Raw genomic sequence first — 16899 nt, 5'->3', positions numbered from 1 at the left:
GCTGAAACAATGTCGGTGCACATGAGGGAGGGAATGTCGCAGGTAGCTGATGTGCTGTCAGTGAACATGAGGGAGGGAATGTTTCAGGTATTTCAAACACTGCCAGTGAACATGAGGGAGGGACTGTTGCAGGTAGCTGACACACTGTCAGGGTACATGAGAGAGGGAATGTCGAAGTTAGATGCTGCAATAAGGGAACACGCCCAGATCCCGTGCCCATTGACAGAATCAATTGCCACTCCCACCCCAATCCCCTCTGAAGAGGCTCAAGCCGGGCCCTCCACATTACCACCTGCACTCCCCCCGCCCCCATCAAGAAGTGCGCATTACCCGAGATGTTCGAAAAAATAAGCTTGGAAGCAATCCGAGAAACCGCCTGCAGGCAGGGGTGGAGTTGCCAAGACTAAGCGCAGCGGGCGGTCTTAGAATAAAGTGGAGAAGAGATGGGTGCAGCCTTTCTTTGCTACTGTTGTTGTTATTATTATTACTGTTGTAACTGTTCTCAAATTAAAAGTTTTTTGTAAGTTTTGTAAATTTACAAGTTTACAAGTTTGTAAGTGATCTTAAAGTTTGTAAGTGATCTTACTGAAAACTTTAAAGTTTGATACAAGAATATTTTTATTAAAGTTAACTTAAGTACAAATGTTTGTTAAACTTTTGAATAAAATATATTTTGCATTATAACTGAATCATTTACATTATTTGTTCCATTATCAACAACTTTTTGAAGTAAACAAGAATCATTTCCATCATTTGTTCCATTAGCACAACACATCATTATGGAATAGGTCCAAACAGTAAACATGGTCCATGTGAAATAGTTGCCGGTGAGCCTTCAGGCAGCAAAGCATTCACGGATGAGCTGCTGGCGCAAGGCTCGAGCAATCGTTAAAAGGGCATGACGGCCCGCCTTCCTGTGCCATCGTGCTCCGGGTTCAGATAGCTGCATGTCTTCCTTGTCCTCATCCTCCTCCTCCTCATCGTCATCTGGATCTTCCTCATCATCATCGCCTCAGGTGGGTCTTCTACTACCAGCTGCTGATGGTTAAGTTATGAAGCATGCATCACACAACAGTGAACTGACCGACAATCTCAGGGGAGTATTTCAAGTAGCCTCCGGAATGGTCCAGGCATCAGAAACGCTGTTTCAAGATGCCAATGGTCCTCTCTATTATGTTGCGCGTCGCAATGTGCAACATGTTGTATTCCCAGTCAGCTTCCATCCGGTTTACGCATCGAGGCGTCATGAGCCAGGTGGCTAGGCCGTACCCTTTGTCTCCCAGCAACCAGCTCTGCCCTTCTGGCTGCCGATGAAACATAGCAGATAAAACGCTCTCGAGTAGGATGAACGAGTAGGAAGTATCATGGTTGCTCCCAGGGTATCTTGCATCAACTGACATGATGTGATGCATGTCATCACAAACGAGCTGCACATTAATGGAGTGGAAGCCTTTTCTGTTTCTGTACATCTCGGAATCCTCCAAAGATGCTCACAAGGTGATGTGGATTCAATCAATGCAGCCCAGTACCTTTGGGAAACCAACAATCCTGGAGAAGCCCACAGCCCTTTCACGCATTGCTTGGGTGATCATGGGGAACTTTATGTAGTCATTCCTCTGGGCATATAATGCAGCAGTCACCTGCTGGATTCATGTTGAGAAATGGCGCACACATTCCCAGTTGTAGCCTGGAATGATCCAGATGCATAGAATGAAAGTGCAGCTGTAACCTTCACTTCAACTGACAAAGCAGTCCTCCTGACGCATTCTAGGTTGCAGATCTTTTTTTACTAACTCACAGGTCTCTGTTACAACTTCTTTGCGGAAATGCAGCCTTCTGACAAAGTTTGCATCACTCAGGTGCAGGTACGAACGCCTGTCTCGACATAACCGACGTGCGTAAGGCCTCCTGCCCATCACCCTACATGCTCTGAGGTTCCTCATGCGATGACATTGTCTCCTCCACATCACCATCATGCAGAAGGCTTGCACAAGGTATGGCATTGTCAGTGTTGCCCCCATGATTAAATTCTACCTTTGCAAGAAGCTCAAAATGGCAGGCAGGACAAGGTTTTTTGTTCTCTCTCTCCAAGGCCAACGCCCTAGTATGGACCACACTCAGGTCTGCGCAGGTGCAATGATCGGGAAACACCCCCCCCTACCCCCCACCCCCACCCCAGGATTCATTTGATGCATGGTGTAGGCTTCTCATGCCTTCCGTTCGCCTTCCACAGCCCCCCCCACCTCCCCCCCCCGTTCCCCACCCGGGCTTCTTTTCAAGCTGAGCCCGAAGCCCCTGTGTCCGGGCATTGGACCGATTCTGCCGGCTGACGCTACAACCCTCGAGCCCGGTTTGGAGACGTTCGGTGATGGCGTGTCAGTTTAAAAAAATGAAAACTTAAAGAATTCCATTAAACTTCCATTTCCTGCATTTTAAGTTTTGAAAATTTAAGCTTGATTATAGATATTTTATGTGTTCTTGACTCTCTCCAAATCTTCGCATAAAAAAAATGGCATCTTTCTGCACCAATTTTTTAATGTGCACTGGTTTCTCTCAAGTGCCCAGAAGATTTTTCGGGAGTAGTCACATATACCGACCTAGGAGAAATTTAAATTTGCCAAACTTCCATAATTGTGAAAAACTGGCACAGACATCAGGTTACGTCCCCTATGACGCAAAAAAAACTGACCTAAAAAAATCATAACTGACTTACGCTGGTGCACAAAGATTGGGGAAACTTGGATTTTTAAATTTAGGCCAAAAAAAAGCGGCACGTGCCGAAAAAACACCGTAAATCACTGGGGAATATTGAGCCCATAGAGTCATAGAATGGTTACAGCATGGAAGAAGGCAATTCGGCCCATCAAGTCCGTGCCGGCTCTTTGCAAGAGCACCTCCCCCGTCCTTTCCCCGTAGCCTTGCAAATTTCTTTCTTTCAGGTACTTATTCAACTCCTTTTTGAAAGCTGTGATTGAGTCTGCCTCCACCATCCTTTCTGGCAGAGCATTCCAAATCCTAACCACTTGCTGTGTAAAAATGTTTTTCCTTATGTTGCCTTTGGTTCTTTTGCCAATCATCTTAAATCTGGATGTCGACCCTTCTGCCATTGGAAACAGTTTCTCTCTATCTACTCTCTCCACGATTTTGAATACTATACTTGTGAGCATGCTTACAGGTTTGTGGACCTGTTGCACTGTGAGTGGCTCAGCTAGTCATGTGATGTTCACAAGACTCAATAAAACCTCAGTTAATTGAGTCCAGTTTCTCCACGATGAGGCATGCAGTTGGGAACCTGATAGATGAACTGGTAGCGTTCAGGTTGATTGTTAAACCTTTACTAATAAGCCAGCTAGTTCTTTACAGCACATTTGCAGCTGTGAATTCTTAAGCAAAGAACCTATGAAGCAAATACACTACAAGAACCTCTATCAAATCTCCTCTTAATCTTCCCTGCTCTAAGGAGAACAACCCCAGTTTCTCCAGTCTATCCATGTAACTGAAGTCCCTCATCTCTGGAATCATTCTTGTAAATCTTTTCTGCACCCTCTCTAAGGCCTTCACATCCTTCCGAAAGTGCGGTGTCCAGAATTGGACACAATACTTCAGTTGAGGCCAAACCAGTGTTTTATACAGGTTCATCATAATTTCCTTGCTTTTGTACTCTATACCTCAATTTATGAAGCCCAGGATCCTGCAAGCTTTTTTTTTTACTGCTTTCTCAACCTGCTCTGCCACCTTTAACAATTTGTGCACAAATACCCCTAGGTCTCTCTGTTCATGCACCCGCTTTAGGATTGTACCCTTTAGTTTATATTTCCTTTCCTCATTCTTTTTACCAAAATGTATCACTTCACATTTTTCTGCATTAAATTTCATCTGCCACGTCTCCGCCCATTTCACCAGCCTGTCTATGTCCTTTTGAAGTCTATCACTCTCCTCCTCTCTGTTCACTATGCTTCCAAGTTTTGTGTCATTGGCACAATTTTGAAATTGTGCCCTGTACACTCACATCCAAGTCATTAATATGTATCAAAAAAAGCAGTGGTCCCAGAACAGACCCCTGAGGAACATCACTGTATACCTTCCTCCAGTCCAAAAAACAACTGTTCACTACTACTCTCTGTTTCCTGTTACTTAGCCAACTTCGTATCCATGCTGCCACTGTCCCTTTTAATCCATGGGCTTCAACTTTGCTGGAAAGACTATTATGCGGCACTTTGTCGAATGCCTTTTGGAAATCCATGTACACTACGTCAACCGCATTGTCCTTATCAATCTTTTCTATTACCTCATCAAAAAACTCAAACAAGTTGGTTAAACACCATTTTTTTTCTTTAACAAATTCATGCTGGCTTTCCTTAATTAATCCTCCCTTGTCCAAGTGATTGATAATTTTGTCCCTGATTATTGTTTCTAAAAGCTTTCCGACTACCGAGATTAATCTGACAGGCCTATAATTGCCGGGTTTATCTTTACACCCTTTTTTGAACAGGAATAGGTTCTGACGAAGGGTCATCGACCCGAAACGTTAACTCTGTTTCTCTCCACAGATGCTGCCTGATCCGCTGAGATTTCCAGCATTTTCTGTTTTTATTCCTTTGTCCTCCTCTGCTGTATTACAAAATTCTCCCAGTCCTCAGGTTTGCTGCTTTTTCTGGCCAATTTATATGCCTCTTCCTTGGATTTAACACTATCCTTAATTTTCCTTGTTAGCCACGGTTGAGCCACCTTCCCCATTTTATTTTTACTCTAGACAGGGATGTACAATTGTTGAAATTCATCCATATGATCTTTAAATGTTTGCCATTGCCTATCCACCGTCAACCCTTTAAGTATCAATCACCAGTCTATTCTAGCCAATTCACCTCTCATACCATCCCCAAGTTCAGGACACTAGTTTCTGAATTAACTGTGTCACTCTCCATCTTAATAAAGAATTCTACCATATTATGGTCACTCTTCCCCAAGGGGCCTTGCACAACAAGATTGTTAATTAGTCGTTTTTCATTACACATCACCCAGTCGAGGATGGCCAGCCCTCTAGTTGGTTCCTCAACATGTTGGTCCTTGACAATTAAAAGCTTACTACATTCACAATCAAAGCACTCCAGAAACTTTCTCACAAAAATATTATGAAAATTCCAGAAATATAGAAACATAGAGCCCATGGAACTACATTTCCTGCAATTCCAAATAAGAACTGAAAGAAAAAAAAACCTGTAATGAATGGTGCAGCATTGTGTGGTGTTCATTTAAATATATGTGAATTAAAGCTGGAGCCATAATTTGGTTAAGGCATGAAATAGGCCCAAGTACTTTAGCACACAAAATGCAGCAGATCATAGAATTGTAGGAAATAAGCACAAAGCCTGCTCACCCCATTCCCACAACTTCCCTGTGGCTATGGTACAACTGCTCTCCTGCAGCATAGCACTGCAGAATTGGGCACCCATTTTCAGATGCAAAACACCAAGCATAGGTTTTGATATTAAAAATCTTAGGTCTGTATACACTTCCTGTTTGTACCACTTGATTGTCTACTCCCATTCTTGTCACCCAATCGCGCAACATTTTATTTTTCCCCTCTTACTTTGCCGCTTTTGATCCTTATTTCAACCTATCACTATTTATCTTGTTTCCTATACTCTTTCTGCTATCTCAGCTTTTAATCCCTCTTTAATAAGCACACAGCTATTCTCTGTGCCTTACAACGTTCTTTGGCAGGTCTCTGCTAACAATAACCACCCCCTCCGCATTGCCTTCAGAATGTCTATTTATTTGTGAACAAGGTCCTTGCCATCCAAGACATTATTATGGACCCTTGCATTGACATGCTGGCTTTGACGGAATCTTGGCTCATGGGCAGCAACATCTAGCCCTTACTGAACCCGCCCCACTTTACGATCCACCACCTGCCCCACCCAAACCACTGTGGTGCCATCTTGGCCCTTTCTCCTTTGAGCACATTTCCTTGTTCCACCCAGCTTGCCTTTCTTTAAAATTCTCATTTTTTATTGCCCTCTCAAGCCCTATCCCAAGTCTCTCTATGAGATATCGTCCCTCCTTTCCTTCCTCAAATCTCCTCATCCTCAGTGATTTCAATCTCCATCTCAACTTACCTTGCCCTCTCCCCTCTGATTTCACTGCCTTCCAGTTCTCACTAAACCTCTCCCTCCACAGAAACTCCCCTACCCCTATTCACGGCCATCCCCTTCACCTTGCCATCTCATGTGGCCTCTCTATTCCCATGATTTTGACCAGAGATAAGGCCATCTCCGAGCACTTTATTGTAACCCTCACCACCCCATAATCCCCCTTCCCTCTTGAAATCCCCACTTCCTTCTGCATCTACCCCTGTAAAAAATGCTTCCCCATCTCATTTACAATTGCACTTTCAAGCTACTAACTCCCTAGACTTTGGTCTTGGATTTATCACGATAATTCTGCAGTTGTCAGATCTCCCTCACATCCACTGTTGGTCCACTAATGCCCAATAAATCTTTACTCCCTCCCATCCTAGTCAGTGCCCCTGGTCTAAAGTGTGCTAGCTTGAGCCTATCTTGATGCAGAACTGGTTTTGCCATTCATCACCTGATCGGGACCACATCAAGCTTCATTCTCCTCTGCCAAAATTGCCCACTACTCCGGAGAGCAAACATAAACACTGGATTCTTTTCTCCACTACCAACAATTTCCTTAAACTCCTGTTCCCTGCCCCATCACCAGTGTGAGGAGCTCACTAACTTCTTTGTCACTAAGATTAAAATCAACAGTTCAGCCGGCTCTGCTGCTTTCCCCTTGACCTTGCCCACCAAACCAAACCTTTCCTCAGGTTCCCCCTGCTTTAGCCCTGAGTCTGCATTTTTCTTTAGTTTCTCTCCTATCTTCCCTCATGCCTTCTCCAAACTCAATGTGCATGAGACTCACCGCCTGCTCCCTTGACCCCATTCCAATTAGACTGCTGGATACCCAACTTCTCTTCCTGGCTCCCATGCTAGCTGACATGGTAAATGTTTCCCTTCTCCTCAAAGCCATCATCATCACCCCTCCGCACACACCCCCCCCCCCCCACCCCGCAAAAAAGTTCTTGAACTTGTTGCCTCTTAAGTCCGTGCCCATCTTTCCCACAACTCCATGTTTAAATCTATTCAATCAAGTTTCCACCCCTGCTACAGCACTGAAATTACCCTAATCAAAGTCACAAATGACATCCTCTATAACTGTGATCATGGTGTATTTTTTTCCTCTCATCTTCCTCGGTCTCTCTGCAGCCTGTGACACAGTCGATCTCCACCAATGCTTCTGCTCCATTGTCTGGCACAGTGGGATCACTCATAGAATGGTTACAGCACGGAAGAAGGCCATTCGGGCCATTGAGCCCGTGCCAACTCTCAGCTAGGCCCACTCCCCTGCTCTTTCCCTGTAACCCTGCAATTTTCTTTCTTTCAGGTATTTATCCAACTCCCTTTTGAAAGATAAGATTGAGTCTGCCTCCACCACCCTTTCAGGCAGTGCACTCCAGAACCCAACCACTCACTGTGTAAAAAAAGTTATTTTCTTACATCGCCTTTGGTTCTTTTGCCAATCACCTTAAATCTGTGTCCTCTGGTTCTCGACCCTGCTGCCAATTGGTCTTACTTGGTTCCACTCTTACCGATTGAATTGTAAACAGCGAATCCCCAGCACTGGCTTCTCTTCCCATTCAGTTAGCTCAGGAGCCCCCAAGGATCTATCCTTGGCCCCCTCCTCTTTTTCATCTACATGCTGCCCATTGGAGACATTATTCAAAGACGTGTATACTGACAGTACCTAGCCCTATCTTTCCACTATATGATTTTTCAGATTGCTTGTCTGACATCCAGTATTGAATGAGCTGTAATTTCCTCTATCTGTAAGACCAAAGCCATCGACATTGGCCCCTACCACAAACTCTGTACCCTTGCCTTAAATTTCATCTTCCTCCCCAGCCAGTGTCTCAAGCTGAACCAAATAGTTCAGAACTACAGAATCATATGCGACCCTGATCCTATACCCTCTCCATCACATGACCGCTCACTTCTGCCTGAACTCTCATCCATGTCTTTGTCACCTCCTAACTTGACTATTTAAATTCTTTCCTATGTAGCCTCACATCTTCCATGCTCTATAAGCTGCAGCTCATCCAAAACTCTAATACCATACTCTATCCTGAGCAAAGCTCCACCAACCCATCACTCCTGTCCTCACTGACCTACATTGACTTCCGAGTCTCCAATGCTTCCAATTTAAAATTCTCATCTTTGTGTTTAAATCTCTTCATGGCCTTGACCCTCACTTTATCTCTACCTCCTTCAGCCCTCTAACCCTTCCAGAACTTTCTGCTGCTCCAACGCTTGTCTTTTATTCTTCCCCTCATTTTGCCCCACTACTGGCAGCCGCACCTTGAACTATCTAGGCCCCATGCCCTGGAATTCCCTTCATAATCTCCTCTGCCTTTCCACCTTCCTCTCCTCCTTTAACACCCTCCTTAAAATCCACCTCTTTGACCTAGCTTTTGGTTATCCCTCCCAATATCTTCTTCTTTGATTGAGCTTCCATTTTTGTATGTCACTCTGAAGAACACTGGAATGCTTTTCTACATTAGAGTTCATATATAAATGTAAGTTGTTGTGTCTGTTGAAGCATAGCAGTTAACATTGTATTAGTTCCAGGTTTGATCTTTCATCTGCTCCATAAAAAGAAAATAGTAGTTGTCCTCCAGCAGCATAGCTCAGCAGAACTTTCATTCCAGTGGCTGATTTTTTTTCCCCTCACTTCCTCACCTGTTAAGTTAGTTACTTTTGATTCAAACAATCCTACCTCCTACCCCTGAACAAGTTATTTTGAATCTCCGTCTGCTCCATTAAGTACATTTATTTTGAGTGCCCGCTCACCCCTGAGCAAGGGTCCCTGCAAATATGGCTTTCTCTGTTGGCCAAGTCATTGTGTGAGTTTCCACCAACCCCATAACTAAATTGTCCTGGCCCCCTACTCCCCAAGCTGAGCAAGTTATGCACCAAAATTATTTTAGTTGGAGGAGAGAAAAAGGATGATGGGAAAGAAGAGAAGGGTGAGGGGAAGGGAGAAGGTGGGAGGTGGGGGGGGGGGGGGGTGTGTGTGGGGGGTGGGGGGGAGGCAAGAGATAAGGGATGTGCGAGGGGGAAGGGAGTAGAAGACGGATTGAGAGAGGGGAAAAGAGATGGAATAGACAGAGGGGGAGGGAAAGGGAAAGACAAGAGAGGGGAGAGTGAGGGGTGAGATAGAGGGAGAGGAGGGGAAGAAGGTAGCAATTGGGAAGAGGAAGGAGGTAGGTGGATGGGGGTAGAGGAAGAAGGAGTTGGTGAGGCGGGGGGGGAGGGATAGAAGGGAAGTTGGAGGGAGGGGAGAAGAGTTGAGGGAATGGAAGGAGAAGAGATGGCCCTGAGACTCTGTCATTAACAGAGCCTTGCATTCAGCAGGTGGTTTATTGGAAAATTATGGGTGGCACTGCCTGGGATTCTCTGTCCATTGAAATTAAAGGGTGGAAATTGTGGACAGTGGAACCATGATTTTCTGACAAACCATCCACTACATGCAAGATACAGGATCTCAGGAAAATGTGCCCATTATATCTGTAAAACAAACTATTATTTCTCAATTAAGCACACAGGGAGTAATTTCCCTAGAACACGCTGATAGTGCTGAATTTCTTCCACCACACATCAGAAAATCGCGGTGCTCTACCCGTAGTTTTTCTATCCACTGTAATCAATGAATAGAAAATTATGGGCATAAAGTGAAGCTCCCTGACTTCAGCATGTATTACTGTCTCTATCATTTGAAATATAATTCTAATGTGGTGGAATAATTCCCCCTCTTGTCATGTGACATACAGCTGCAGTCAATATTCAGGCATGGTGTCTACTGTTGATAACAAGATAACTGCCAAAAAATTACAATGGAAAAAGTCCAACATTGTAAACCATTATAAAATAAACTGTTTGAGAGTGTGTTCCAAGTTGTCACAGGTTCACTGGGTTTGGAATCTACATCAAACATTTGAATTTCATATCACAGTTTATATTGTGATCAATCTGGTTACACAGCCATAACCATTGTTAATTCTCTATAACCACCCATCCTCTTTTTATCTAACAATGGAAAAGCAAAAAAACAGGCAAAATGTCTTTTGTCCTGGCTGGATAACATTTTGACGTGCATTCCTGTGTTTTGTTGCCATTAATGACAGATGCAAAGACAGTTCACCACACAATAGCGCAATTAAATCATTTCTGCCAGAGTCTAAAAGCTAAATGTGAAGGTATATTTTATGAATTTGTACTATATAATGTTATAATGTCTCTTACCACAAATATAGATCAGAATCTTTAATGGTGGGAGTACAGGTACAAAAGCAATAAAGGTGGCAAATAGAGTTCTGGTTTATATATACTGGCTCACTGAATACAAAAGCAAGAATATTATGTTCAATTTGTATAGGACATTTGTTAGTCCATAGTCCATTATGTGAAGTTCTGTTCATCCCTTTACTAGAAGGATATTAGAACCATAGAAAGCACACAATGAAGATTCACTAAAATTATACCAGGAATTAGATATTGGCCTGGATTTTCTCGTGCCTATGACTATGTTCGCGGTGCGTAAGCGGCCATAAATGCCTCACAAGTTCCGGGTTTACGCATGCGCTGCACATGCATGAAAACACAGAGCTTGCGATCTGTCAAGAATCTTCTTGACAGATGCTCTGCATCCCCAGCAAATGGACATTCGCCTCTGGAGAGTTGAGCTATTTGCTCAACCCTTGACAAGCGAATACCCATGAAACTCTTACACCTGGTAGAAGCAGGCGTAAGGCCTTCTTTTACCAGTGTAAGGGTGAAAATAAATATTAAAATAATTTTAACATTTAAAAACATTCAGCAGGTGTTGTATATTTGGATTTTCCAGAAGACATTCGATAAGGTGCTACATAGAAACATAAAAACATAGAAAATAGGTGCAGGAGTAGGCCATTTGGCCCTTCGAGCCTGCACCGCCATTCAACAAGATCATGGCTGATCACCCACCCCAGCACCTCCCCCACACGCCCCCTCCACACACTCCCCGACTCCCCCAGCCGCAAGGACCACATCCAACTCCCTCCTGAACACATCCAATGAACTGGCATCAACAACTCTCCGCGGCAGGGAACCCCCCAGGCCAACAACTCCCCAAGTGAAGAAGTCTCTCCCAATCCCAGCCCCAAACAGCCCACCCCTCATCCCAAGAGTGTGCCACCCCCCGGCTCCGGAACATAAAAGGTTACTGCACAAGATAAGAGCTCACAGGGTTGGGGGTAATATATTAGCATGGATAGAGGATCAGCTAACTAACAGAAAACAGAGAGTCGGGATAAATGGCTCATTTTCCGGTTGGCAAACAGTAACTAGTGGCGTGCCACAAGGATCAGTGCAAGGGCCTCAACTATTTATAATCTATATTAATGACTTGGATGAAGAGACCGAGTTTAATGTAGCCAAATTTGCTAATGATACAAACATAGGTGGGAAAGCAAGTTGTGAGGAGGACACAAAGAATATGCAAAGGAATATAAATAGGCTAAGTGAATGGACAAAGATTTGGCAGATGGAGTATAATGTGGGAAAATGTGAGGTTATCCACTTTGGTAGGAAAAATAAAAAAGCAAATTATTATTTAAATGGGGAGAGATTACCAAATGCTGAGGTACAGAGGGATCTGGAGGTCCTTGTACATGAAACACAAAAGTTAGTATTCAGGTACAGCAATTAATTAGGAAGGCAAATGGAATGTTGGCCTTTATTGCAAGGGGGATGGAGTATAAAAGTATGTAAGTCCTGCTACAGCTGTACAGGGTGTTGGTGAGACCACATCTGGAGTATTGTGTACAGTTTTGGTCTCCTTATTTAAGGAGGAATATATTTGCATTGGAGGAAGTTCAGAGAAGGTTCATGAGGTTAAATCCTGAGATGAAGGGATTGTCTTATGAAAAAAGGTTGAGAAGGTTGGGCCTATACTCATTGGAGTTTAGAAGAATGAGAGGTGATTTTATTGAAACATATAAGATTCTGAGGGGGCTTGACAGGGTAGATGCAGAGAGAATGTTTCCCCTCGTGGGTGAATCTAGAACTAGCGGGCATAGTTTCAGAATAAGGGGTCGCCCATTTAAAACAGAAATGAGGAGGAATTTCTTCTCTCACTGGGTCGTGAATCCTTGGAATTCTCTACCCCAGAGAGCTGTGGAGGCGGGGTCATTGAATGTATTTAAGGTGGAGATAGACAGATTTTTGAATGATAAGGGAGTCAAGGATTATGGGGAGCGGGCAGGTAAAAGGAGTTGAGGCCAAGATCAGATCAGTCATGATTTTATTGAATGGCGGAGCAGGCATGAGTGGCCAAATGGCCTACTCCTGCTCCTATTTCTTGTGTTCTTATGTAAAAACCTGTAAAATAAGTTTGTGTTATGGCCCCTTGAGAAATGTTTACATTTAGTTTTCAAAGAATTACTGTTTCAAATATTTAATTAAATTGTATTTAATTAATATTTAATTAATGTTAAACATGTAATGATTTTTTTTAAATTTCAGTTTTGTTAAAATGTAATTTTTGGGTGATTCCTATTCAGCTTATGGGGATTCCGTACATAAATGGAATCCCCATAAGCATAATGGTAATCCTCTTTCTGGTTGGTTGGGCTGGCCCACATGATCCTCGGGGCGCTTGCGAACCGTATGCGCCCCTGGGATATGTGGGCCTCTATGCATGTGTACGCGTAGAGGCCGAGGAGTGCGAGTCTTTATGGATCCAGGATCATAAGATAGGTGCGTAGTTTTATTGTGGTTCGGAGGCATCCACCCACGGGAAGCCTCTGATTGTAAATTCAGGCCTATTATAGTTATGAAGAAAGGCTTGAAAATTGTTTTGGTTTTTCATTGAACAGAGCAAGTTAATCAGGGGTTCAACAGAGGTTTCCACAATTATGAAAGCTTTTGAGGAGGTAAATAGTGAAAGGTTGTTTCCACGGGTTAGTTAATCAGCAATAAGGAAGCATGTACTGAGGATTATCACTTGAAGAACAAAGGAAAAGTTGAAATAAATATTTTCGCACAGAAGATTATTAGAATATGGAATGTTGTACCACAAGTAACTATTAAGGCAGAGACTTTTCTTTAAAATAAAACTGTATAAGTCTTTGAAAAGGAAGAATATATAAAGAGATATGGGATTGGGCAGGGAAATGGACATAAAGTAGATAGCTCCAAGTTGAAAAGCTAGCACTCGCACAGCCACAGTGAGTGAAATGGTCTCCTTTCATGCTGCAATTCCTATGATTCTACTAAAAGTGTGGAAAAATTACTTGGGTATTACTTTTGGAAAAAAATGACATGCTTACAAACACTATTGTGCAGAAGTACATAGTTTCAGGAGCATACACATTGAAAACCCAAGTGTTACTTACATTAAAAGCTTTAAGGCGTTCAGATTCTGCTCCATCTGAGTCAATTATCTTCTCAACATCATCATGGTCATCCTGGTCATCATCATCTTCAATAGCTCTACTCACAGTCAGATCTTCGGGGCAACCTCCTAAACTTTCATTTCTGAGAGACTCATAGCTAGAATAGCTGTGTGCAGGTGACTGCATTGGGAAAAAACAGACATGAAACACAATTAGCCTACTGTATTAAATATGATTGATAAAAACAGAACTTCAAATAATTTCATTTATATAGACAAAAATTAACAGAATCAGGATGTAACTCATCTTTAAACCCACTAAATGAATCAATTTAACTTCAAAAATGTCAAAAAAAAGGATAAAAATAACCTTTATTATAATATATACTTCATAAAAAAAGTTTTATTTTCAGGAATGTAAATTCAGTTAATTAGATAAATCTGGAATTCAAAAAAAAGCTAGTACCATTAATGGTGACCATGTAATGACTGAACTGGTGTAAAAACCCATCTGGTTCACTAATGTCCTTTAGGGAAGGAAATCTGCCGTCTTTACTCGGTCTGGCCTATACATGACTCCAGATTCACAGCACTGTGGCTGACTCATAACTGCCCTCTGAAATGGCCCAGCAAGCCACGTAGTTGTCAAGAAGGCGGCTCACCACCACCTTCTCAAGGCACTTTCCCAGCGACGCCCATATCCCATGAATGAATAAAAAAAGATTCACTTTACATTCACATTAGAGCAGAGGTGTTCTAACAATAGCTCCAAGATCGGGAAATCAGGCCATAAAGCCCAGACAACTCAATCTTGCATTTCTTGTTCTGTTTGAATTTTGTGGTCCTGGAGTTTTATACATGACTTCTCAGTTGCCTGATTAATGAAAATATCCTGAATCAGAACACCAATATTTGTTAGCATTGGCACTTCAGATGTTTGCAAATTTAATGCCATCAGCCTACTCTCGATCATTAGCAAAGTGATGGAAGGAGTTGTCAACAGTGTTATCAAGCGGCACTCACTTAATAATAACTTGCTCAGTGATGCTCAGTTTGGGTTCTGTCAGGTCCACTCAGCTCCAGACCTCATTACAATCATGATCAAAATATGGACAAAAGAGCTGCATTCCAGAGGTTAGGTGAGAGTGACTGGCCTTGGTGTTGGTGTTGCACCAAGGAGCCCTAGTAAAACTGAAATAAATGCGGATTGGGGGGAAACTTTCTAGTGGCTGGAGTCATACCAAGCACAAAGGAGAATGGTTGTGGTTGTTGGTGGCCAATCAGCTCAGCCCTAGAATATTGTTGCAGGAGTTCTTCAAGGCAGCGTCTAAGGCCCAACTATCTTCAGCTGCTTCATCAATTACCTTCCCTCCATCATAAAATCTGAAGTGAGGCTGTTTGCTGATGATTACATAGTGTTCAGTTCCATTCGCAATTCCTCAGATAAGGAAGCAACCCATGCCCACATGAAGCAAGAACTACATAACATCCAGGTTTGGGCTGATAAATGGCAAGTAACATTCGCGCCACACAAGTGCAAGATAGTGGGAATCTCCACCAAGAGAGAGTGTAATCATCTGCCTTTGACATTCAGTGGCATTACCATCGTCAAATCCCCCACCATGAAAATCTTGGGGGTCACCATTGACCAGAAACTCAACTGGATCAGTCACATAAATTCCATGGCTGTTAGAGCAAATCAGAGGTTGGGTATTCTGTAGTGAGTGGCATATAATTGGCAAATGAATTTCAACACATAAATGTGTGGTATTAAATTTTGGTAGGAAGAATAGGGAGGTCGCTTATTACTTGGAGAATGTGAGACTGAGGGGGTAGAAGCACAAAGTGACCTCGGAGTACAAATACACAAATCACCAAAAGTAGCGACACAGGTTAACAAGGCCATTAAAAAAGCAAACCAAGCACTAGCATTTATTTCTAGAGGGATAGAATTGAAAAGTAGTGAAGTTATGCTAAACCTGTATATAGCCTTGGTTAGACCACACTTGGAGTACTGCATACAATTCTGGTCGCCATATTATAAAAAGGATATAGAGGCTCTGGAGAGGGTGCTGGGAAGATTTACAAGGATGATACCAGAAATGCGAGGCTATACATATCAGGCTGGGTCTCTTTTATATTGGAAAAAAGTCTGAGGGGTGACCTAATAGAGGTTTTTAAAATTATGAAAGATTTTGATATAGAGAGGAGAATTTTTCCACTTGTGGGGAACTAGACACCATCAATATAAGATAGGCACCAAAAAAGTAAATAGGGAATTCAGAAGAAACTTCTTCCCAGGGAGTGGTGAGAATGTGGAACTCACTACTACAGGGAGTGGTTAAAGTGAATAGTATAGATGCACTTAAGGGGCAGTTAGGTAAGCATATCATCATCATCATCATCATAGGCAGTCCCTCGAAATGAGGATGACTTGCTTCCACGCCAAAAAAGGATAAGTTCACAAGTGTTCCAATGAAGGACCCAAGATTCCAGGTCCTGAACTACATTCTGAAGGGATGGAGATGCCTGTGCGTGGATTTGTTTAATGTGTGGTGGCCGTTGCACACCAGCCACCACACGGGCTTGACAGAGCTTGGTCCAGTGGCAAGGATTACCCAAGATGACTAGAGACCTGCTCTGCTGCACGGACCTAGTGCGCACACATATTGCAATGTGGGCTGGCCCATGCTGCCCCTGGGCCCCTGGCCCCGAACTTACGCCTCTCCTGGGACCCGATCATATCCCTCTACAGTCTCTCGCCACTCCTTCGCCCCGACCTCGCCACTCCTGCTGTACCTGCCCACGCTCCAATCACTGACCTGAACCTTGATGATGTCACTCTTCGCTGCCGTCAAGGTAAGCATATGAGGGAGAAGTGAATAGCGGATTATGCTGACAGAGTTAGATGAGGAAAGATGGGAGGAGGCTCAAGTGGAGCATAAACACTGGCATGGACTGGTTTGGCCAAATGGCCTGTTTCTGTGCTGTATATCCTATGTAATCTTATGTAAACCTCCTGACTCCCCAAAGCCTCTTCACCACCTACAAAGCACAAGTCATGAGTGTGATGGAATACTCGCCGCTTGCATGGATGGGTGCAGCTGCAACAACATACAAGAAGCGCAACATCATCCAGGACAAAGCAGTCCGCTTGATAGGCAGCCCATCCACCACCTTAAACGTCCACTTCCTCCACTTGTGGCTCCAGTGTGTACTATCTACAAGGTACACTGTAGCAACTCTCCAAGGCTTTTTTGACAGCACCTCCCAAACCTGTGACATTTACCACCTAGAAGGACAAAGGCAGAAGGTGCATGGCAGCCATCACCTCCAATTTTCCCTCCAAGTCACACACCATCTAGACTTGGATATATATTGCCATTTCTTCATCGTCACTGGGTC

At 43.3% G+C, this 16899-nt stretch overlaps 1 protein-coding gene across 3 annotated transcripts in view; it reads right to left on the bottom strand.

Moving 5' to 3' along the window:
* The window catches only part of LOC139275494 (nucleolar protein 4-like), a 713059-nt gene that overhangs the window by 109147 nt on the left and 587013 nt on the right, over positions 1-16899 (bottom strand). For all 3 annotated transcript variants that reach the window (XM_070892678.1, XM_070892672.1, XM_070892684.1), the window contains exon 7: positions 13496-13675. In XM_070892678.1, coding sequence (XP_070748779.1) covers positions 13496-13675 — 180 coding nt within the window. The remainder of the gene's footprint in view (positions 1-13495; positions 13676-16899) is intronic.

The sequence above is a fragment of the Pristiophorus japonicus genome, chromosome 1 (assembly GCF_044704955.1).
Source record: "Pristiophorus japonicus isolate sPriJap1 chromosome 1, sPriJap1.hap1, whole genome shotgun sequence".
In the NCBI taxonomy this organism is placed as follows: domain Eukaryota; kingdom Metazoa; phylum Chordata; class Chondrichthyes; family Pristiophoridae; genus Pristiophorus; species Pristiophorus japonicus.
This window is presented reverse-complemented; position numbering and strand designations above follow the sequence as displayed.